Below are 22,691 nucleotides of genomic sequence, written 5' to 3' on the forward strand. Positions count from 1 at the left end.
GGTGTAAAAACATTGGCGTTGCTTTCCAAAAAAGGCCTCTAAACTCAACTGCCTAGAAACTACTATAAACGACCCTGTGTACATGTACTGATAAGATACTATAGAGGAGAGTTCAGGAGCAGCTGAAACAGGAAGAGTGGAAATATCTAAAGATACTTGGGAATATCCCAAAATCCAGAATTGGGAAGAAAAGAGCCAGAAATCATAGCAGGGAGTCCCCAAGCCAGCTGATACACCAGCCTACTAGACACATCTATAAATTAATAATATACCTTTTCTTATTTTATATTTTTTTCTTAATTTTTCATTTCTTTTAGTTTGGGGTGAATTTGAGGACAGCAATTACTCAGCGGGCTTTTCTTTTGGGGGTAGTACTAGAGTTTAGTCATTGCATATTTTTTGCAGGGTTTTTGGTTTGGGGTGATTAGAGAACAGCAGTCAGTTGTTGCTGACTGTCGTGTGAGCTGCCTTTTTTCACAGCACTGCACTGTATGGCTTGAAAAGTTAAGAGAAGAAAAATATAAAAATAGTGTGCACCGAAAACACTTTACACCATTACTACACATTCCCTGCACCCCCATATCTGTATTTTTCTAAAATAAGTAGAGCTACAGCCATTAGGTTTGGGAGGGGGAAAATGACCAATTGCACCACAGTTTGGTGGCAGCAGCAATACTAGGCTTAAATATAGAGAAACAAGGCACATGCGGAATTAAAATAAAAAAAATTGAGACAAACCCCTCAGGTATGGGTGGCTTAAAATTGCGCAGTGTCACCACAATTTGATGGCAGCACAGAGAGACCTAAAAGCTGGAATATAAGCTACGGGGGGGGGTCTTTAAAAAAAAATTGCTACAGCCCTTAGGTTTGGATGCAGTGACAACAGGTCCGAACACAAGGTATGGGCCGCCATCCTTCTAAAATATTACAGCTACAACCCTCTGAAATAGTGTGTAAAATTGGCCAGTGGCACCATGGTTGGCAGTGCAAATAGACCCATATGCCAAGACACAAGGAACAGGGAGGTGCCTTTCTAAAAACAGGCCTGATAGCACAGAGATAAGCCAGAGAGAGAACTGGGAAGTAGTGGATTGATCTTTTTGGCTGTACAGTGTGGTAGAAGCGTGTAAATGCTAAGATCGTCTCTACAGAATTACAGATCCTTTGACAGGTACTTAGTAAACATATTTTGTTATTTAGCTTTTTGCTTGAAGTTACATATGATTCCCCTCAATATAATGCTCACATCTTCATTGCAAAAAAATCTGTATGTAATTACGGCACCTTACTGAATTCTAATGTTGTGATGCTTTGTCAGGTGACATGCTGACCAACGTCAATGGAGTGAACATGGAAGGCTTCTGCCACCAGCAGACTGTTGAGCTTATCCGATCCTCTGGAAACTTCCTCAGGTAAGTGACATGACATTATACCTACCTGATACATTTGCAAATAAATGATATATCATTTTAAGAGACCCTTTTCTGCCCTGTTAGGAGATCCATCATCTTTTATGGACTTGGCAATTTCCATGGTGGAATTATATTCTGCTCACATGACAGCACAAACCTTTCTGCTAGTCCACACCTCACAGCAATTGGTTTGACACATCTCTGAAATGCAGTGTTAAAAACCGACTAAAACATTTTAGTCAACTGACTTAATACCATTTTAGTAGACTAAAATACGACTAAAACTGAAACAATTGAGATGACTAAAATTCGCCTACAACTAAAATGGCATTTTAGTCAAAAGACTAAAATGGGACTAAAACTAAAATGCCATTTGAGTCAAAAGACTAAAACTAAATTGAAATTTGAGGTCAAAATTAACACTGGTCTGTAGTGCATGCTCATACCTCATTACCATAAATAACATATTTGATTTTTCACTCCAGTAGTATATAACAACTTTGGAAATTGTAGAGAAATGCTTAAATAATGCATTATAATTTAACTACACCCATTCGATTTTAGATAACTAAAATGAGTTTTAGTCGACTAACACTAAACTTTTTCGGTCGAAAATCTGACGGACTTTAGATTTAAAACATGTTTCAATTCTTTACGTCGGAACTCCGCCGGACCCAGTTCCTACCTAAAAGTCCGCTCGTCTGTATGCTAGTCCCACGGACAAAAACCGACGCTAGGGCGGCTATTGGCTACTGGATATCAACTTCCTTATTTTAGTCCGATGTACGTCATCACGTACGAATCCGTCGGACTTTGGTGTGATCGTGTGTAGGCAAGTCCGTTCAATAAAGCAGATCAAAGAGAAATTTTGATTCATAAATTTGTTTCCAATACTCTTCAGCCTAGCACATTGGTGTGACACCCCGGTTTGAAAACAATACATTTTCTAAAGTCTGTGCATTCTACCTTTCCTGAAAAATACACATATTACAAGGCATCTAGCATTAAAACCCTTAAAGCACAGCTTACCAGTTCTTGTGGTGGCATTTGTTTTCTTTTTTCCCAAGCTTTTTTCATTATTTTAAAGCAGAATTTAACTGTCTAAGCACCACAAACTGAACACACTATTTAATTCATTTTTAATATTAAAAGCAAACTCACCCATCCATTTATGTCTCCATCCTTTATTTTGTACGGAAATCACTACGAAAAACACTCCTTTGACATATCGAGCCACGGCCATCTTGAGTAAGGGCAGATGATTCATGTAGCATGTACTTCCTGGAATCCATCTGCGCTTAGCTCAGGCATGAAGGCAGGATGGTGTGCTTTGCTGAGAAAGCCCTTCCTCCAGGAAAAAAGAAAAAAATGCCTATAAAGACCCTTGGGATGTATGACATAATTTTGGCCTAGGCCACGATCCAGGAAGCAACTGAAGAATTGTAAAAAAAGGTTTAAAACAAGTAAAAATAATATACCTTACTATCTATTTACTAAGGCTATTACCATAAGTATTAAAAATAGTTAATGCCGATTGAGAGAGTATAGTTCTGTCTTAACCCAGTGATCCTGCCATTAATCCTAGGGTGACAATGTTTACTCTTTGTGTATCGAGCAGCATAGTCACCCTAGGAGTAAAAAAGTAATTGTACTTATCAAACAGATATAACAAAATGCATTCAAAAGTACCTTTAACAGACCAAAAGTGATCAAATAGGAGAGGTCTATTGTCAGGGTTTACATACACAGTAACCCAGATAAATTTGTGGCAGTGTTGAATTGGAAGTCTGTTAACTTGCTGCACGTTTTCACTGGCAAGTTTTAAACTTGCAGAGCACTTGAAGCACACGTTCTAGTTGACGCTTTTCCAATTTGTAGCAAATTTGTGTGGCAAGACTCTAGCAGGAACAAAGTTGCAGTGGTGAGTCTACGGCAAGAGCTCCGCAAGTCTACAGCATGACAATTCAGTCACAGTGACCCCTGTGATGGGATGACTATTGCCAACATAACTGAACCAGAACTTGCAGCACACTTGCAGAATGTTTGAAAAGAAAGTGGATCTGGAGTCATGCAATGCGGACTTGCTGTAATTATGCAACAAACTTGTAAAGCTCGGCAAGTCTAGCAATAGCTTAGCAAGTCATTTTCAAACTTGCAGCACAAATGTTTGCTATCTGGGAAACTGACATTCAGGGCAAAGCAATAATGGTAAAAGGAAACTCCTTGCCCCACTGATACTTTCCTCTTCAGCAACCCCTCTGCTACCCCTTCCTCTGTTGCAGCCAGCACCAAAATACCCAAGGTGGTCTGGTGTCAGAGTCCAGGGGCAATGGAGACGTCACCCCTTCCAACTTCGAACATTGCTTGAGCGGTTAGGGGTAACTAGAAAGGTGAGTATCAATGCTTTGGAATTGAGACCAGGCTTGTTATCCTCTGTGCTATTACAGCAGTGACAAAAGTGGGGTGAGAGATCTTCCCAGTGGAGTTAGTGCAGACACAGTAAGGGGATGAGCTTGCCCCACTCTATCCAAAACAGCGGAGTTCTGCTTTAACAGTAAAAACAGAAGAGAAATGAGGACTGGCAATGTCTTACATGTTATGTTTTTGTTTGCAGAATTGAAACAGAAATTAGTACGGATATCAGACGATCAGAACTCCAAGCAAGACTGCTGCTCCTAAAGGTAAATTACTCTGTGGTGGGATGGCTACTGGGATCCATCAGAGATGAGTGATCTGTGGTCACCATCACATTTACAACAACAAGGCTTTATGGGAAGGGGAGAAATGTGGGAGCAATGATATTGCAGCACATTTATTGCTGGGACTATTGTCTGCAATGTTCTGATAAAGCCCCAAACCAATAATGATTTATAATGATTTATATCCTTTGGATTGTAATCTCCATGAGCAGGGCCCTTCTTTTCCTTCTGTATTGAACTGTATTGTAATTGTACTGTCTCCTTTTGTATTTTAAAAGCGCTGCTCAAATTGTTGGCGCTACATAAATCCTGTATAAAAATATTGATAATTATTGCCTTTGGAATCATTGCATGGTTTCTATAACTGGTTTATAAAAGATTTACCGTAAGAATTAGGAAAAGCTGGAACTAGATGCATGCCTTAAGGATTTTTTTGCTTATTGTAAGAGACATAAAGAAAGTCTTCCTTTGGTTACTGACATTTGCAAAATGGCTAGCAGCTACTTAAAGTGGAGCTAAAAGGGAACTACTAAAAAATGCAAGCAGGCAGCTCTTCATTGCAGAAGATGCATGCAATGTCTTTTCTGCAATACAAACACTTACCTGCATGCTCGCAGTCTTTTACTGAATGCACACTAAGCTGCACATGCGCAGCGTGCATTCTCGGCAAGCTCTTGCTGGGCCGCAATGACAAAATCCTGTGTGCATTCCAATCAGGAGGCAGAAATAGTGGGAGAGAATTTATTGGCCACATAGCTGGAATTAGGAGGTGAGTATTTCTTTCAGTTTAAGTCCTCTTTAAAGAAACCCTGTCACCAACTTAAAAAATTGCAGGTAAAAGACATAAAAAAAAGCATTTTAGTGTCTCTTTCCAGTGTTTTTCTTTTCCATAAATCAGGGGTGTTGAACTCAATTTCATTGCAGACTTCATTAGCCATTATGGTTGCCCTCAAAAGGCCGGTTGTCTCTGTTATGCCCCGTACACACGGACTTTCCGACAACAAAAAGGTGGAATTTTGTTTGAAGGTTGTTGGCTCCAACTTGTCTTGCATACACACGGTCACACAAATGTTGGCCAACAATTACGAACGGCGTACGGCCAGCCGATAAAAAGAAAGTGCTATAGTCATGTGATATCTCCATTACGAACGCTAGTTTTACAAGACAGAGCTCTTTTGGCTGGTACTTGATTCCAAGCATGCGTGGACTTTTGTGCAACAGACTTGTGTACACACGATAGGAAAGTCCGACAACAAAAATTTGTTGGCGGAAAATTTGAGAACCTGCTAACCAACATTTGTTAGCGGAAAGTCCGACAACAAATGTTCTATGGAGCATACACATGGTCGGACTTTCCGCCAACAAGCTCACATCCAACATTTGTTGTCGGAAAATCTGATCGTGTGTACGCGGCATGACTATATAAATGTATCTACTATTTATGATACCAACAGTGTGCGACTCTCCTTTTCAACTGGCATAGGATTGTTTTATTCTCATCATATTTAAAAGCAGTTGTCCAAAGCACCCCACCCTCCTTACATCAGATGTAAAGAGCCCTCCCGCCATCAGAAGTCAAGAGTCCCCCATCCTCCCTTACATCACAGTGCTTACCTTGTGCTGCTGCTGGGAAGAAGCTGAGGACAGAGCTGGGAAGAAGAATGTGCAGGGCCTGGAGGAGGACCAGAGGTGGGCTGGAGTCAGCTGCTGGAGTCTGTTCTTTTCATTGCTCCAGCATAGCTGTCACCTTTTCACACACTCTCACAATACAGGCGACGAGCAGCCGTGCTTACACACAGCGCACAGACCTTGTCAATTCGAGTCACCACCAAGAACCCCACCCTGTGCAGTGAAAGTGGACCCAACTTTAGCCTCTAGTAATGCTGTGGCCTGGGCAAGTGTACCTCAATCAGACATTTGGAGAACCCTACAGTATGCTGTTCCCTAAAGCCCAACTACCCATTTTATATTTGTTCCCTCTTGGCATTCACCACTGCATAAATTCTTTTTGTTGGTTCAATGAAATCACCAGAAACGTTGACTCTTCCTGTAATGTTATTGTTACCATTGCAACGTAAAGTATATTTATGTCTGCTCCTTCTACAGAGGGGTCTATATGATCAGAAGTAGAAAGAATGCCACTCTTTCATCTTAACCTCCTGCCCCACTCTTGGACTTCTTTATCTTTGTGGTTGATGGTGTAGCATTAAAGAGTACCTCCACCGAGCCCCACCGAGTCTCGTTTATCAAGATATGCCAAATAAAATCTGTCCAAGCTGTCCACAGCCACCAGTCCGAATGAACTTTTTGGAATGGAAGCACCTGATTGGTGGCTGTTGGTTGTACAAATATCAACCTTTTTTAATGGAACAAGGGCTCCTCTTTTTCCTTAGCAGCCAATCTGATTTATCCTCTCTCTCATGTTGCAGTTGGAGAATGCAAATTAGAATCTGCCTGACTTTTGGGAGAGACAAGAACCATTTTTTCAGTGAGACATTTTAATCAATAAGTCCTGCAGTTTTTTTATATACCTTGATAAATTAGGTTGACTGTCTTTAGAATTCAAAGCAATGTCAAGTACACAGCACAATGGGGAAAGGGGGTTACCGACAATAAAAAAGACAAATTCCTCACTTTGCATATGCTAGGTCTACATTTCAGTGCTGCGTGACAGAACCTCACCAAAGGAAACGTTAAGTCGTATTTCCGAGCATTGTGGTTATTTAGATTTTACAGATTTGCTAGGTGTGAAGACAGACAATCGCTCCACTGCACTACAGTCAAGGTAGTTTTATTTTTAATTGACGAGTTAAATACATCTAAGTAAAGGTTGGTACAGTCTCTTTACAAGATTTATTGCACAGGTAATATAGACATATTTTCTCTGCTACAAGCTTTGTATTTTTCTGTAACTCTTCAGAATCAAAGTATAAGAGTGTGTCTTAGTTTGGTTTCCTGTGCTCAAGCTGCAGACAGTTACATAAGATTGAGTTAGTGTTTCATATCCTATAGATCACATGTTTTAAATTCACTCTGTCTCAGAGCTTGAAAAGTCTAGCATTAAAGCAAAAGGTGAATACTAGATCAAAAAAATATATAGTTATTATTTTTTAAATTTACAAGTTAAAGTGAGCATTTTATGTTTATTCCTAAGCATAATATATGAACAAATTATTATTATTATATTATGCAATTTATATACAGTAGCGCCAATAGTTTACACAGCGCTTTACAATGTATAGGGGGGACAACACAATTACAGTACAGTTCAATACAAAAGGTACAGGAGGGCCCTGATCGTAGAGCTTACTTTCTAAAGGGAGGGGGTGGTGGTACAAAAGGTAATAGCTGCAGAGAATGATTTGATGGGGGGTGGCTCGGGGACAGTTGTTATGTGGGTGTGGGATAGGCTTTCCTGAATAAATGAGTTTTCAGGGATCTCCTAAACGTGGACAGGTTAGGGGCTGATCGGACATACTGGGGCAAGGAGTTCCAGAGGATGGGAGAGGCTCTGGAGAAGTCCTGAAGGCGAGCATGGGAGGAGGTAACAAGGGAGCTAGAGAGCAGGAGGTCCTAGGAGGAAGGGAGGTGACGATTTGGGCGATATCTGCAGATGAGGTTGGTGATGTAGATGGGGGCGATGTTGTGAATGGCCTTGTATGTTATGGTTAGCATTTTGAATTTTACACGGTGGGGTAGGGGAAGCCAGTGAAGAGAATGGCAGAATGTCACAGATCCATTAGTGAGGTGTATTAGTCTAGCAGCAGCATTCATAATAGACTGAAGGGGTGATAGCCTGCTTAAGGGTAGGCCATTAAGGAGAGAGTTGCAGTAGTCAAGGCGGGAAATAACCAAGGAGTGAATAAGTTGCTTTATGGTGTCATTAGTCAGGAAGGGTTGAATTCTTGAGATGTTGTAGAGGTTAAGGCGGCAGGATTTAGCCAGTGATTGGATATGGGGGCTGAAGGAGAGGTCAGAGTCAAGGATTACACCCAGCACCCTGGCATGTGTGGAGGGACCAGTGGTTGTGTTGTTGATATTAATGGTGAAGTCACGGGGGGGGGGGGGGGGGGGGGGACCGTGAAGGAGGAAATATAACAAGCTCAGTTTTAGAGAGATTAAGTTTGAGGAATTGGTGTGACATCCATACCGATATGTCATTCAGTAAGTTTGAGATCCATGAGGAGAGGTGGTATTGGAAGCCATGGGAGGTTATCAACTGGCCCAGGGAAGAGGTATAGAGTGAGAATAGGAGGGGCCCAAGGACAGAGCCTTGGGGTACCCCAACAGAAAGAGGAAGGGGAGCAGAGGAGATGGAGTTGTGACACTGAAAGTGCGCTGATATAGGTAGGAGGAGAACCAGGATAATGCAGAATCACGGAGGCCAAGGGAGTGTAATTTACTAAGGAGGAGCAGGTGGTCAACTTTGTCAAAGGCAGCAGAGAGGTCTAAAAGTATGAGTATGGAGTAGTGGCCATTGGTTTTAGCAGTTATTAGATCATTGGTGAGTTTTAGTAGGGCAGTTTCAGTAGAATGTTGTGGGCGGAAGCCAGACTGTAGAGGGTCGAGAAGGTTGTTGTCCGTGAGGTAGCGACCCATTTGGTCATGAACAAGGCGTTCAATGAATAAACAAACAAATAGCGCAGATTACATGGTTTATGTTATATACAAATGTTGCTATAAAAATGTCCTTTTGAGCATTGCGCTCTTTGTGAGATGCAAACAGTCTATAGATAGGGCAGCCTTTTGATGGGAGGTGAAGCCGCTCCAAATATGCAAAGGAAAAACAACAGGAAAGGCGCCTCTTAGTAAACTGTATATTTAATGTTATATAAGCATTAAAAACACTCACATTAAAAACTTAGATAGTCCGGCATGGGGAGTTCAGTATAGTCATACAGGATTGCGTCCTCCTATGTCCGCAGTCTTATTCCTCTATTGCTGACGGCTGGTCCGTGTGGTGGAAGCTTCCGGTATCAGTGTTAATCCAGAACGAGGCTTGGGCACCGCCGAGTAGTCAATTGGGAGGCTGGGACGCTGGAACGCACATCCAAAGTATGTGCTGTACTGCCGTAAGGCGACGCGTTTCAGAGCATGCGCACTCGAGCGCGCTCCTTTCTCAAGCGCTTGAGAAAGGAGCGCGCTCGAGTGCGCATGCTCTGAAACGCGTCGCCTTACGGCAGTACAGCACATACTTTGGATGTGCGTTCCAGCGTCCCAGCCTCCCAATTGACTACTCGGCGGTGCCCAAGCCTCGTTCTGGATTAACACTGATACCGGAAGCTTCCACCACACGGACCAGCCGTCAGCAATAGAGGAATAAGACTGCGGACATAGGAGGACGCAATCCTGTATGACTATACTGAACTCCCCATGCCGGACTATCTAAGTTTTTAATGTGAGTGTTTTTAATGCTTATATAACATTAAATATACAGTTTACTAAGAGGCGCCTTTCCTGTTGTTTTTCCAAGGCGTTCAATGAGCTTGGAGGCAAACGGGAGCAGGGAGATGGGTCTTAAGTTATTCAAACAGGTGGGGAATAGTGAGGGTTTTTTGAGTATGGGGGTAACCAGTGTGGAGGCAGGAGTTGTATTTGAGAAGGGCAGATTTATAACAAATTATATACATACAGTATATGTAGCTAGTTGCTAGGCTACAGCAATATGAACAAGGAGCCATTGGGCCCAATTCACGAAATGTTATCTACCGCTTTTAAAGCGGAGCTCCACCCAAAAGGGAAAGCTGCGCTTGCTTGCTTCCTGCCCCCCTTCCTTGCCATATTTGGCACCTTTTGTGGGGTAGCAGGTACCTGTTTTTGACAGGTACTTGTCCTCACTTCTGGGAGACCTCACCGCAGCAAGGTCTCTCAGAAGTTCGGCCTCCTTCCACCGCCACCTGGGCCATTTAGAAAGCGCAGCGTGCTTCACGCATGCGCAGTAGGGAACGGGCTGTGAAGCTGCAAGGCTTCACCGCTGGTTTCCTTTACGAGGAATAGCGGCAGCAGCACCTGAGAGCTGATAGACGAATCGGCTGGGGTGCAGACATCGTGAGATCCCTGGACGAGTAATTGTCCTAATAGTAAAAGTCAACAGCTACAGTATTTGTAGCTGCTGACTTTTAATTTTTGGAGGGGGGGCTGGAGCTCCGCTTTAAAATGAGTGGTAAAATAGCTCATAGCGTTTTTAAAAAAATGTTTGCAGTTCAGAAAACATGCTACTAAAATACCGCATGCACTATTTCTTCAAGTGATGTGGTATTTTAGTAGTGAAAACTTTCAGCGTCCAGCTTCTGTCAAACGGGCATGCTGGAAAACCAGCAACCGATCAGCATCTGATCACCACTCAGCCAGTGGCTGGGAGCACTGACTGGTGTGTTCAATTCCCCTATCAGAACACAATAGCTCAGCGAGGAGATTGCTGTACCAACATCGCATAGTTAGCAATAACAACAATAATCACTCCTAAAGTTGCGTTAATACTAATTAATAGTTGCTTTCAGAAAAAACAGTCCATATAGTGAAAACATTCTTGAAACACTGTATACACCATCCATCACCAGAAATGTGTGATCTTGAATATCAGCCTCCACCTTATAAAGTGCTTGCTTACCGACTTAAAATGACCCCCTATTACGTAGGTTCAATATCGCTTGTGGCTTATAACCCTGCCTGGGCCTCTATCCATCCAGCAAAACCAGGAGATATGAGTAAGAAATCCACCACTTTAGGAAGACTCGGTCATGGAAGATCCCCAAAAAGAAATGAAACTTGCCATAGCATAAAATTCTTTACATGTTTATTCGAATAGAAAGATTGCACTTGCATCATAGACTTTAAAAACACGCATGTAATCTACAAGCCGGCCGGCTCCAAACAGCAGCCCGTCCTTCCGGGAATTGTGAACACGGTGACGTCAGCACGTCGCTTCACCCTACGCGTTTCGTCACAATCTGACGTCATCCTGGGGCATAGTTAACAGAGTTAATTTTGGCAGCAGATTTCGATTATGTTTTAGTCTTATAGGGCGTACACACGGTCGGATTTTGTTCGGACATTCCGACAACAAAATCCATGGATTTTTTCCGACGGATGTTGGCTCAAACTTATCTTGCATACACACGGTCACACAAAGTTGTCGGAAAATCCGATCGTTCTGAACGCGGGTGACGTAAAACACGTACGTCGGGACTATAAACGGGGCAGTGGCCAATAGCTTTCATCTCTTTATTTATTCTGAGCATGCGTGGCACTTTGTCCGTCGGATTTGTGTACACACGATCGGAATTTCCGACAACGGATTTTGTTGTCGGAAAATTTTATCTCCTGCTCTCCAACTTTGTGTGTCGGAAAATCCGATGGAAAATGTCCGATGGAGCCCACACACGGTCGGAATTTCCGACAACACGCTCCGATCGGACATTTTCCATCGGAAAATCCGACCGTGTGTACAGGGCATTAGTCTTTTGACTAAAATGGCATTCTAGTTTTAGTCCCATTTAGTCTTCTGCAATTTAGTCATATTTAGTTGACTAAATCTCCAGTACATTTTAGTCGACTAAAATGTCCAACATACCCACCTCACTGATCTTCATTATATATCATCAGGTCATGATTTTTTTTTTGCAATTGCCATCACATCTGCATGGAGGACATATAGAGAGCCTGGAGGTCCATAGTTGAACACAATACTACTTAGTAGTGCGTGCCAGCAAGGTTTCCCAAGACCCTCTCAGTCCTCTGTTTGACCTCACTGTCGATCTTCACCACAATTATTGATCTGTGTTGAGTGACACGTGCAACTGGCTTTGGTTTTGGGTGAGCTCATGGGCATGCGTTTTTAGTTTGACAACGTTTTAATTTTTTTAATTGTCTACTGTGTGCAATTACCTATTGATTATGCCTTTCTTGATAAACTATTTTTTTACCACATTTACTATTTAATAAAGTTTAATTCAGGTTTAACCGCTGCTAGTTCCCTCTCCCTTTTTTTGCTGGAGACAAGGACAACTTTAGGGTTCTCCTCACTCTGTAGGTTACAGGAACGCTCTTTAAATTTGGTAATAAAATTAAACAGAACTCTTCTTTATATTCACAGCAAGACTTCCGGGCGAAATGGAAAGAGCTACAGATCCTCTTAAGAAAAGAACATCAACTGCTTTATGGTAATAAAATCAGTTATTAATTAGTCTCCTGCTTGTGATTTTTATGCCTTAGGGCCCTTTCAGACATGCGGATCCGTATCCAGCCAACCCGCTTGCTCAGCAGGGATCCCCGCTGAGCCGGCGGATGACAAGTCCGTCTCCTCTATGGGGGGGACGGATGATTACGGAACGCCTGTCCGTTTTCATCTGATCCGCCAGACGGATGGAAAATAGGGTTTCCATCCATCTGCATTTTGCAGATCGGATCGGGGCTGAGTTGAGATATATGGAGCGACCGTTCAGATCCGCTGAAAAAACTGACAGGCGGATCTGAACGGTCCGCACGCATGAAAGGGGCCTAACTATAATAATGTTGATTTTCTAGAAGTATATCTTCAGCTAAACGCTTTTCCTATGTGAGATATCGTAGGGAACTGTTACAACCCCTGTCATTTTTTTGTGGAAGATGTTCTTTTACTTTCTGTTCTGTGGACCCAACATTAAAGTGGTATTAAACTCAAATATAAAAATGTTATACAGTATATTGAAGTTTACTATCCTTAGATGTACAATAATACCTCGGATTGTGAGTAACGCGGTTTACGAGCGTTTCGCAATATGAGCTATTTTTTTTTTATTTGTGTGTTGTCTCGCAAGACAAGCAGGATTCAAGCCTCTGGGGTGTGCAGTACCACATGTGGCCAGAGGTGCGGGGGCCCCCGGAGACCACTCTGAGACGCTCGGAGACACTCGGTACCCGAGTGTCTCTGATCTTCTCCGAGTGGTCTCCGAGCGTCATCGAGTGTTTCCGAGTGTTTTTGCCGCCCCTGCACCTCTGGCCACATGCGGTACTGCATACAACAGCAGTGGCACTGGAACGCAATGTCTAAGTTTCCATTGATTCCTATGGGGAAACGCGCTTTGATATACAAGTGCTTTGGATTACAAGCATGCTTCTGGAACGAATTATGCTGATAATCCAAGGTACTACTTTAGTGGCTTCATGCGTTCTCTTTTTTTTAGGTGTTTTTTTTTTTTTTCATTTTATCTGGTGATCTGGCCAGTAACACTCATCCTGCCTTGGGGTGTCTCCACTCCAGATGGAGGAGCAATGGAGACACCTTTAAATAGCAGCATTGTCAGTCTGGGGAGAAGGTAGTGTTAAATGTGCTAGGAGATTTTAATAGACTTGACTCACAAATTAATGTTGAACTCCAGGTAACATTTTATAATCAGTTTAACCGGTTCCCGACTGGCGCACGCCGATGTACGTCGGCAGAATGGCACGGCTGGGCAAATGGGCGTACCTGTACGTCCATTTGAATTCCCCGCCGTTGCCATTGCGTGCGCGCCGACGGCCGGGAGCTCCGTGAGTTGGGTCGCGGGTCCCGCGGAATCGATCGCGGTGGGGATACCCGCGATCGCCTCACGGAGAGGACGAACGGGGAGATGCTGATGTAAACAGCATCTCCCCGTTCTGCCTAGTGACAAGTGTCACTGATCTCTGCTCCCTGTAATCGGGAGCAGAGATCAGTGTAGTGACACTGCTAGCTCATCCCCCTGCAGTTAGTAATCACTCCCTAGTACTGACTTAACCCCTCCCCGCCCCCTAGTGGTTAACCCCTTCACTGCCAGTGTAATTTACACAGGAATCAGTGCATTTGTATAGCACTGATTGCTGTATACATGACAATGGTCCCAAAAATGTGTCAAAAATGTCCGACATGTCCGCCATAACGCCGCAGTCACAATAAAAATCGCTGATCGCCGCCATTACTAGTAAAAAAAAAATTATTAATAAAAATGCCATAAAACTATACCCTATTTAGTAAACGCTATAACGTTTCCGCAAACCAATTGATAAACGCTTATTGCGATTTTTTTTTTTACCAATAATATGTAGAAGAATACGACCGGCCTAAACTGAGGAAAAAAAAAATTTTTATATATTTTTGGGGAATATTTATTATAGCAAAATGTAAAAAATAATGCGTTTTTTTCAAAATTGTCGCTCTTATTTTGTTTATAGCGCAAAAAATAAAAATCGCAGAGGCGATCAAATACCACCAAAAGAAAGCTCTATTTGTGGGAAAAAAAGGACGTCAATTTTGTTTGTTGGGAGCCACGTCGCATGACCGCGCAATTGTCAGTTAAAGCGACGCAGTGCCGAATCGCAAAAAACGCTCTGGTCAGGAAGGGGGTAAAATCTTCCGGGGCTGAAGCGGTTAAAGCAACAGTTTTGTTCCTTTTGGGTAAAGGTTTTACATAAATAAATAAAAGCCGATCATTTTAAGCATCCCTGTCAGCATTAAATGGTTTGTCTCAACCCTCTAACTGACACTTTGATCTGTCAAGGAAGTTGAAAAATAACAGACTTACTAGTCAGATTACCTGGTAAAAATAAAGGGAAAAAAGCCTAAAGCCTGGTACACACTACTAGTTTTTTTTTTCTGGTTAAACAAAAAAAAACCTCACAGGTCCGGTAGAAGTCGCTGTACTAACAATCCAACGTTAGTACAGCGATCTCCTGCTGAGCTATTGTGTTCTGACAGGGGGACAACCCCCGTGCCAGAACACTCCGGTCGGTGCTCTCAGTCATTGGCTGAGAGCGCTGATCGTGAGCCGGTTGGCTGCTGGGTTTCCAGTATGCTCGTTTGACAGCCAAATGGGTCGGCTTCTGCCAAAACGACCGGCTTTTTATTGGACTGGGTGCCATACACATGGGTCAAATGTCAGCTGGGTTTTTATTGAAGGGGTCGATGTCGCCCTTCATTCAGCCCGTGCGCCCGGAACTTAAGGCTCCATGCACACTAGCATTTTTTTTATAAGCTCAAAAAACGCTAGATGGATGAAAAATGCTTATAATAGCGTTTTTGTGCCAACTTGTAGTAGCGTTTTATTAGCTTTTAGGAGCATTAGCATTTTTAGGCCTCATACACTGCTGCTGTTAAACGCACGTTTAGGAGCAGTTGGGCATTTTTTTCAACTGCTCCTGAACTCTCCTCTATGTTATCTTATCAGTACACGTACACAGGGTCGTTTATAGTCATTTATAGGGAGTTGAGTTTAGAGTCTTTCTTTGGAACGCAAAAAAAATGGGTTCAGAAGCTGAGTTTAGAGGCACTTCAAGCACCAAACGCTTCGCATTTAGCCGTGTTTCGTTTACAGCCGTTTTTCATTTTTTGCTATTTTGAAAAAAAAAAAAAAATATATATATATATATATATATATATATATATATATATATTTAAAGCACTTCTAAACCTAAACGCGGCATGTAAATGCGTCAAAACTGACATTTTAAACGTAGATTACTGTCTGTCAAGTTAAACCGTTCAGGAGTGGTTGTAAAAACATCCCGTGTACATGAAGCCTTAAGCCTCATGCACAGAGGGTGTTTTTGCAGCTGCTTCTAGGGGCATCCAGCGTTTTTTTTTTTCCCCTTCCTCTAAACTCCCCTCACTGTTAGCCTGTGTGTCCATGTACACATAGGCTTCTAGCAGCTTTTAGTGGCAGAGGCTTAGAAGCAGGAAAAACCCCCACTACCAGTGCGTCCAGGATCAGCAGAGTTTTGGCATAAAAAACGCTAAACGCGCATTACCGCTAGGCGCGTTTAGCGCTTGAGCCTTAATTAATTTCAAAGGCCAGATAAAATTATTATTCTGACCAATGAAATTAAATAACGCTCAAGCTCTTGACCTCTGTAAACGCGCCTAAAAGATTTAGACACTTTTACAAGTGTCAGGCTTTTTTTCTGCCAAAACGCTTCTGCCAGGAGGAAAGGCTTCTAGGAGAGTTTGCAAATTGTCCTGTGTGCATGAGGCCTTACTGTAAGAATTTTTGAATATACCAAGTGTGCCAAGCTGACCCAAACAAACTACTTCCTTTACGAACAGATGTGGCCATTGTCCGCACTGTATAAGCTGTATGTAACATTAACTACATACAGAATGTGTTGCTGTGATCCGGCAGGGGTATGGGGACTTCCTGTCTGATACCAAGACAAAATTTTAATTGGGCTGAGCACTGCTCAGCCCTTCACAGGAAGCTTTGTATTTTGTCAATAAATACAAGACTTCCTCTGATTAGCTGAGGTTGAGATTCGGACATCATCTGTCTGTCTTTCCAGATAAGCCAATGAAAAAAAAGACTTGTATTCACTGATAAAAATACAAGGCTTCCTGTGAATGGCCGAGCAGCTCTCAGCCCAACTTGATTTTGTTTCAGGAACAGGACAGGAAGTCCCCGTATCAATGCCAAAACAAAGCCCTGTATACTGAGTGTACCTTATGCTACATTGAGCTTATACAGCGCTCCCAATGGACACATCTGTTAGTAAAGGAAAAGGTTCTTTGGACCAGTATGGCCCAAATTAGCTATTTAAAGTAAAAGTAAACCTGGAGTTTGGCCTTAAAGCTCCACCCATGGTCACACATAATGCAGTACACCTATAGGGTAAGGCAGCAATGTAATACACCAGCTGGCCACAAGGTGTCCTCTTTAGTCTGTTAGCAGGGTTGGGAAATAGAGAGGGAGGATTCTGGTGGGAGCTGCCGCAGAGTGAAGTAATACCAGCCATAATGTTTTTTTGGATGGGACTGTTCAAATGGAATCATGTAGTGGACAAACTTTCCCATCACCAGGCTTCCCCTTTAGTGGAGGAAGGGGAGGGGGGGCATCAGGACTGTCTCTCATGCTGTTAGGAGGAAGGATAAGCCACATTCTTCTTATTGAGGAATAGATGGACTTTGATCTCTTGGCATTGGGCTCATGTCTCAGCATTTGCTCTCTCAGACATGTTGCATTTCATTAATTGTTCCATTAATTGTCTCTGTTTATTGAGAAATGTGCCACCATTGTGAGAGCATGGCTGATTAGATGGAATTCTGCTATGCCTTGATTATAAGTAAATCTGTTGAAAAAGTATCAAGTGGAAAAGCAGTTTGGACATTGCCTTATACTTCTGACCATAGTGGACATGTGTCCTGTGGCTGTGGGGTCTCTAGCTGTGCTCCCACACACTGCCAAGTACACACTATATGAGGATTTATTATGTTCATTTTTAATTTCAGAGGTTTACAAACACTTTAATCGAAAAGTAGGGAAATGGTCAGGGAAAGTATCTGTCTAGCACTTCATGACTGTAATGTCTTTAATCCTTTATTTACAGGGTCTGTGAATGAGCGCAAAATACGGGAAGAGATGAACTGCCTTCATTTCAAAATGTCTGAGAACCCCACACCAGGTTCCTTCTTGAACAAACATCGGATGTCCAGTTCAAGCAGCACCAAGAGCCACGCTGGTTCCATAACGCTTAGCGAGGATGGTTTGTGGTCCATGTCTGAATGCGAGGAGGATTCAGGAACTGAAGCCTTCAGTCGACAGTCTAGTATTGAAGAAGACTGTTTCATCTTAAAGTTCAATGGGCTCTCGTTAAGAAAGTCTACACTAGCACGTCATAGAAGCATTAGCATAACTAGCAGTGAAAGTGAACCAATGTCACCAAACTGGGACTCTATAAGCCTCTCCAATTTTTTTGGGACATTGCCTCGGAAAGCCAGACGAGGGAGTATCAGAAAACATTTCCTGAAGTTCATCCCGGGTCTCCAGAGATCAGTGGAAGAGGAAGAATCTCCTTTGTGACTCTTGTACAATAGACAGAAAACCAGCATTAATAAATTAAAGCAAGTGCTTGCATGTACTTATCTGAAGACTGTACTCGGGAGGTATCTTGATTTTAAGGAAGGACAACTGTATCTTAAAATAAGGGTGGATATACAAAAGGGATATACAGTACATAATTGTTAATTACAAACAGGGACAGACATAAATTCTAATCACACACTAGAGGAAGGAGGGGTGTCACATACCTGTATGAGGAGCCCAAGATGATAAGGGTGGCCCCTTGCACAATTCCCATCCGAGCTCCCCTGGAGTTTGAGACAGGGACTGCTAGGGCAATGGAAGGGCAGAGGTGCAAGAAACTGGAACAATGGACTTAAGCTTGGGAGTGCTAGTGTCAGGTAAGCAGAAGCACAGCACTGAGGGCACCCCAAATTCACCCAGTTCAGTAGAGAGTAGAGCTGGGTCAGAAGCTGAGTTCAGCAACAACTGGGCAAGAAGGCACTAAAATAATGAGCAGGATCAAGGCCAGAAATAAGCAAAAGTTGGCAACCTGCAGGTAATGAGGTACAAAATTGATAGTCAGAATCTTGGTCAAGAGTTCAGGTTGAGGTCAGTAACACAGTTAGGCAGCAGACATTAACAGGCAGGGATAGTCCAAAGGCAGGTCAAACAGGTTTCAGGATCAAGGATAACAGGGATACAAGCTAAAAAGAATTCAGCAATGATTCCATGCAGGCCTCAGGTTTGAAAAGTCCACTAGGCACCAAAATTTGTGCTGGATGGACACAGGATTGTGCATGCGCATCCTTACACTTACATGCTTAGTTAAGCTTCCATGAATATTTGCATGAAAAAAGAGCACAATCTCTCTGATGGCTGACAAGAGGTTCCTGACAAGGGGGTAAGGTGAGGTGATAAGGGGAAATTGTATCAGGTGTTCTCAAGGCTCACACAATCATTGTCACTGAATCTTTCACACAATGTCTTCTTGTCCAGTCTCAGAACACTCCCATGAGGTGGATCCCAGCAAACTATATCCCGGCTTGTGAAAATGCTAAAGGACTTGTCCAACAGTCTGTGCAAAGCTCTCATTGTCCTTCATCCCAGGCATGTGGACTTTCATTTCATTTCACAAATGCTCCAGCCCCCCCCAGTTGTTCCTTCATTGAGAGATCAATTAGTATCACTTCTCAGAAACCCTGTTTAATTTGCTTATGGTTGCCATACGCTCTAACACAAAGCTCCTCACATTTTGCTTTTTCAAGAGGCATATGTTATCTTATATCAAAGTTGCATAGATATGAATTTTACCAGTTCTAGCATTATCCAATGGGGCGGTGCAGTGAAGAGGTTATATGACAGCAAAGTGCTGAAACCAATACCCAACATTCATATTTATATTTGAATGCAAAATCAATGATACATGACAAAAGGAGTAAGTATGTGTTTGGTGACCTTAATAATACATAGAATTTTACCAGAGGAGGCATCATCCCTATATATATATATATATATATATATATATATATATATATATATATATATATATATATATATATATATATATATATAAATATAAATTGTGTATATATATATATATATATATATATATATATATATATATATATATATATATAAAGACAGAATAGTGGGACTTTATGTCTCCAATAGTAACTCAATCTCAGTTAAAAGAGAAAACCGTACATCAAAAACATTCCAACAGATATTGAAATAATCCATTAATACATATTTGAGATCCTAGACACATCAACCAACCCCCAAAAGATCCCCTGCCATGCACATGGATGCAGGATGCCAAATGACTCTCCTTTTGGGGGGGCCCCTACTTTTTAAACAGCAATGGCTCTGTATATTTCTTTCACCATTTTTGAGTGTGATCTTTGTTTTCTCTTGTAACTGAGCTTGAGTTACTATTGGAGGCATATGTAAAGTCCCACTATTTTGTCTTTTGTGGTCAATGATACATGACAGAGGAAAGCATGACTGGTGAAATTGGAATTTCTTTTAAACCATTAATTCCAAATGTGTAATATGTTTACACAGACAATTATACCAAAGTTGCAAGGTTTGACGTGAGCCTTTACTTTGCCCATACAGGTAAAGCAACAGATTCACTTTAATGGTGCAGATGGGCACCAAGACACATACAAATCTTTCCTTTACTGCCATACCACTTTATTTGATCACTGGGAGCTAATAATTTGCTTCTGAATATGGAAAGCTTGTCACTCCCCCTCTTCCTCTCTCGTAATTGTGCTGGTGCTTATTGGCACTTAGCCATGTCATATAGGATGAAAAGAGAGGCTTTTTACATTTTTTTTCTTTTAACCTGTGAGTCACGTACTTTATGCTTCCGAAACAAAGGGCCGGGGGGGTGGGGTGGGGGGGGTGCACTGTGGTCACTGGCCATAGAAAATATCCTTATGTCAGTGGGAAAAACCAATGCTCTATATTTGGCGTCAGTGGAAGGAATTGTGCTGCATTGTTGGTGTTATTGGGAGGAATTGTGCCCCATCATTTGTGTTATTGGTTTGAATAGTGCCCCATTATTGGTATCATTGGGCCTCATTACTGGTCATAGAGTCTCATAGGGTGGAATTATGCCCCACTGTTAGTATCATTGGAATAAATAGTGTTCCAAGGGCTTGATAAAAGCATGCAAAGGGCCGCAGTTTGGAGACCATGGCTCTCTAGAGTGACGATGCACACACCCATTACACTGTATGTATATAGGAGCAGCATTGTCACCTTGAGACTGAAAGTGTGTTGGGACTACATAACACCTCCCCCTTCTCATCTCAAAACAGTTCCGAGAAGCAACCTGTACAGAGCTTATAAGCCTGCTTACGTTAACCCTGCATAGTATATGTGAACCCTCACCTTGTAAAACAATGCAGCCAGTAATAGAAATAAAAGGCAAAACATTTTTGTACATATAAAAAACATTGTAAATAATTTTTGAAACATTTTTTTTACGTGATCACATCATTTCTGTTCTCAGCTGCATACGTGGCTTAGAGAGCTGGGGTGGAGAAGCAGCAGAATACTGTTTTTCCAAGTAAAATGACTGTGCAGGGGGCGTGTCAGCACAAGTCTGGTCTTTGGAGGACAGGCAGGCTGTTCTCCCAGCACAGTCAGAAAACTGACCACACTGGAATGGATGTGCTCTCAGGCCAGATGTGTGGTCAGTTTGAAATAGGAAAGCAGGGGGACTGGCAGGAACACCAGGTATTTCACACAAAGGAAGCAATACAAAAAGAGCAGGATAGTTTTTTAACTAGTAAAGTAAATGGTACAGTAGGCACATATCAGGAATATGAAATGCTCAGTTAGTTATTATTTAAAGGAGAAGTCCAGCCTAAGCTTTTTAGGCTGGACTTCTCCTCTGGGTCACAGGAGTGTAATACATTTTGCACTCCTGTGATCCGTTTTCAGCAGAGATCGGTCTGAAGTCCGCTCTCCGCAGGCGTCACTGCCATCAGTTGAGGCACCGTGTCATCCTGACCTCCCAAGTCTGGATCCACAAGCTGCCTGGACTGATGGTGGTCTCAGCGAGCCGATGAGATGCTGAGACGACCGCTCCCTGCTCCCCTCCACAGCTCAGCGCTCCAATGAACGTGGAGGATCTGCTCGGGGAGGAGTGAGAACCGAGACATCAGCAGTGATCAATGGCTCGGTTCTCAGTGAAGAGACAACGGAGGGACAGCTGCAGCATCGTTCTGATGCCCCATTCACCTAGGCAAGTATGATTACCCCAAAAAAAAGAAACCCCATACTTCTCTTTTAATAAAACAGTGAAAAGAGTAAAAATAATGTGCAAAATACATAGCACTCAATATTCTCCTTTCATTCGTTTTTTTTTTTTTTTAAGTAATACAATTGTAGATTGTAGGCTGTTTGTTGATTGGTATTGGTTATTTCGTTTTGCACATTTCTGTCTGATTTATAAATTAATGCCAATAATACCTAAATCACAAAATGTCTGTCTTCATTGTGTACAGCTGACAGATGCACTTTAAAAACTATATTTTTATGTGCGTTTTGTATATATCTATTGTAAATAGGGAGTGATTAATGTATAAAATATACTCATTCTATGAACTTGCCTTTTCATTCTCACTCATTGTCTTCTGTCTGTACACAATACAAGAGTACCGTATGTACTTCCAGAGTGTATGTGTTACATGGTTGCGTATGGTGTTAGTGGGCCAGTAGATTAGTTTATGAATACAGAGACTGAAGAGACCCGTATCGACCAATAACAGGGACCCCCGCATACACTACTATTGTCTACTATTATTATGTCTCTGGCTGAAAAAACATCTAGTAGTTCTGGCTCCTCACCACGAGGCTTAGGTTCTATATTCTCTATCACAATAGACACCCAGCTTATTGATTACAAACATTTTCTTGTTCAGTTATGTTTATTAATAGTTTTTTTAACAACTTCAGCTCCGGAAGGTTTTAATCCCTTCATGACCAGGCCATTTTTTGCTATTTAGCACAGCGCTGATTTAACTTCCAATTGTACGGCCATGCCATTCTGTACCCAGAAGAATAATTTTACTTCACACATATAGAGTTTTCTTTTGGTGGTATTTGATCACCACTGGGATTTTTATTTGTTATTATTTTATCGAAAAAATACAATTTGAAAAAACCCTATATTTTCTACTTTTTGTTATAAAACATATCCATAAAAAAAAAAAAAAAAAATGAAAAAAATCTAATTTCTTCATAACTTTGGGCCAAAATGTATTCTGCTACGTGTCTTTGGTAAAAAAAATCCCAAT

At 42.0% G+C, this 22,691-nt stretch overlaps 1 protein-coding gene across 1 annotated transcript in view; it reads left to right on the forward strand.

The window, feature by feature from the left end:
* Positions 1 to 22,004, forward strand: part of CYTIP (cytohesin 1 interacting protein) — a 55,639-nt gene extending 33,635 nt beyond the window's left edge. The window contains exons 5-8 of the mRNA XM_073634127.1: positions 1,319 to 1,412; positions 4,027 to 4,093; positions 12,207 to 12,273; positions 17,423 to 22,004. Of these exons, the coding sequence (XP_073490228.1) occupies positions 1,319 to 1,412; positions 4,027 to 4,093; positions 12,207 to 12,273; positions 17,423 to 17,895 (701 nt within the window). The 3' untranslated portion in view covers positions 17,896 to 22,004. The remainder of the gene's footprint in view (positions 1 to 1,318; positions 1,413 to 4,026; positions 4,094 to 12,206; positions 12,274 to 17,422) is intronic.
* Positions 22,005 to 22,691: the final 687 nt, after the last annotated feature.

The sequence above is a fragment of the Aquarana catesbeiana genome, linkage group LG06, assembly GCF_042186555.1.
Source record: "Aquarana catesbeiana isolate 2022-GZ linkage group LG06, ASM4218655v1, whole genome shotgun sequence".
Taxonomy (NCBI): Eukaryota; Metazoa; Chordata; class Amphibia; order Anura; family Ranidae; genus Aquarana; species Aquarana catesbeiana.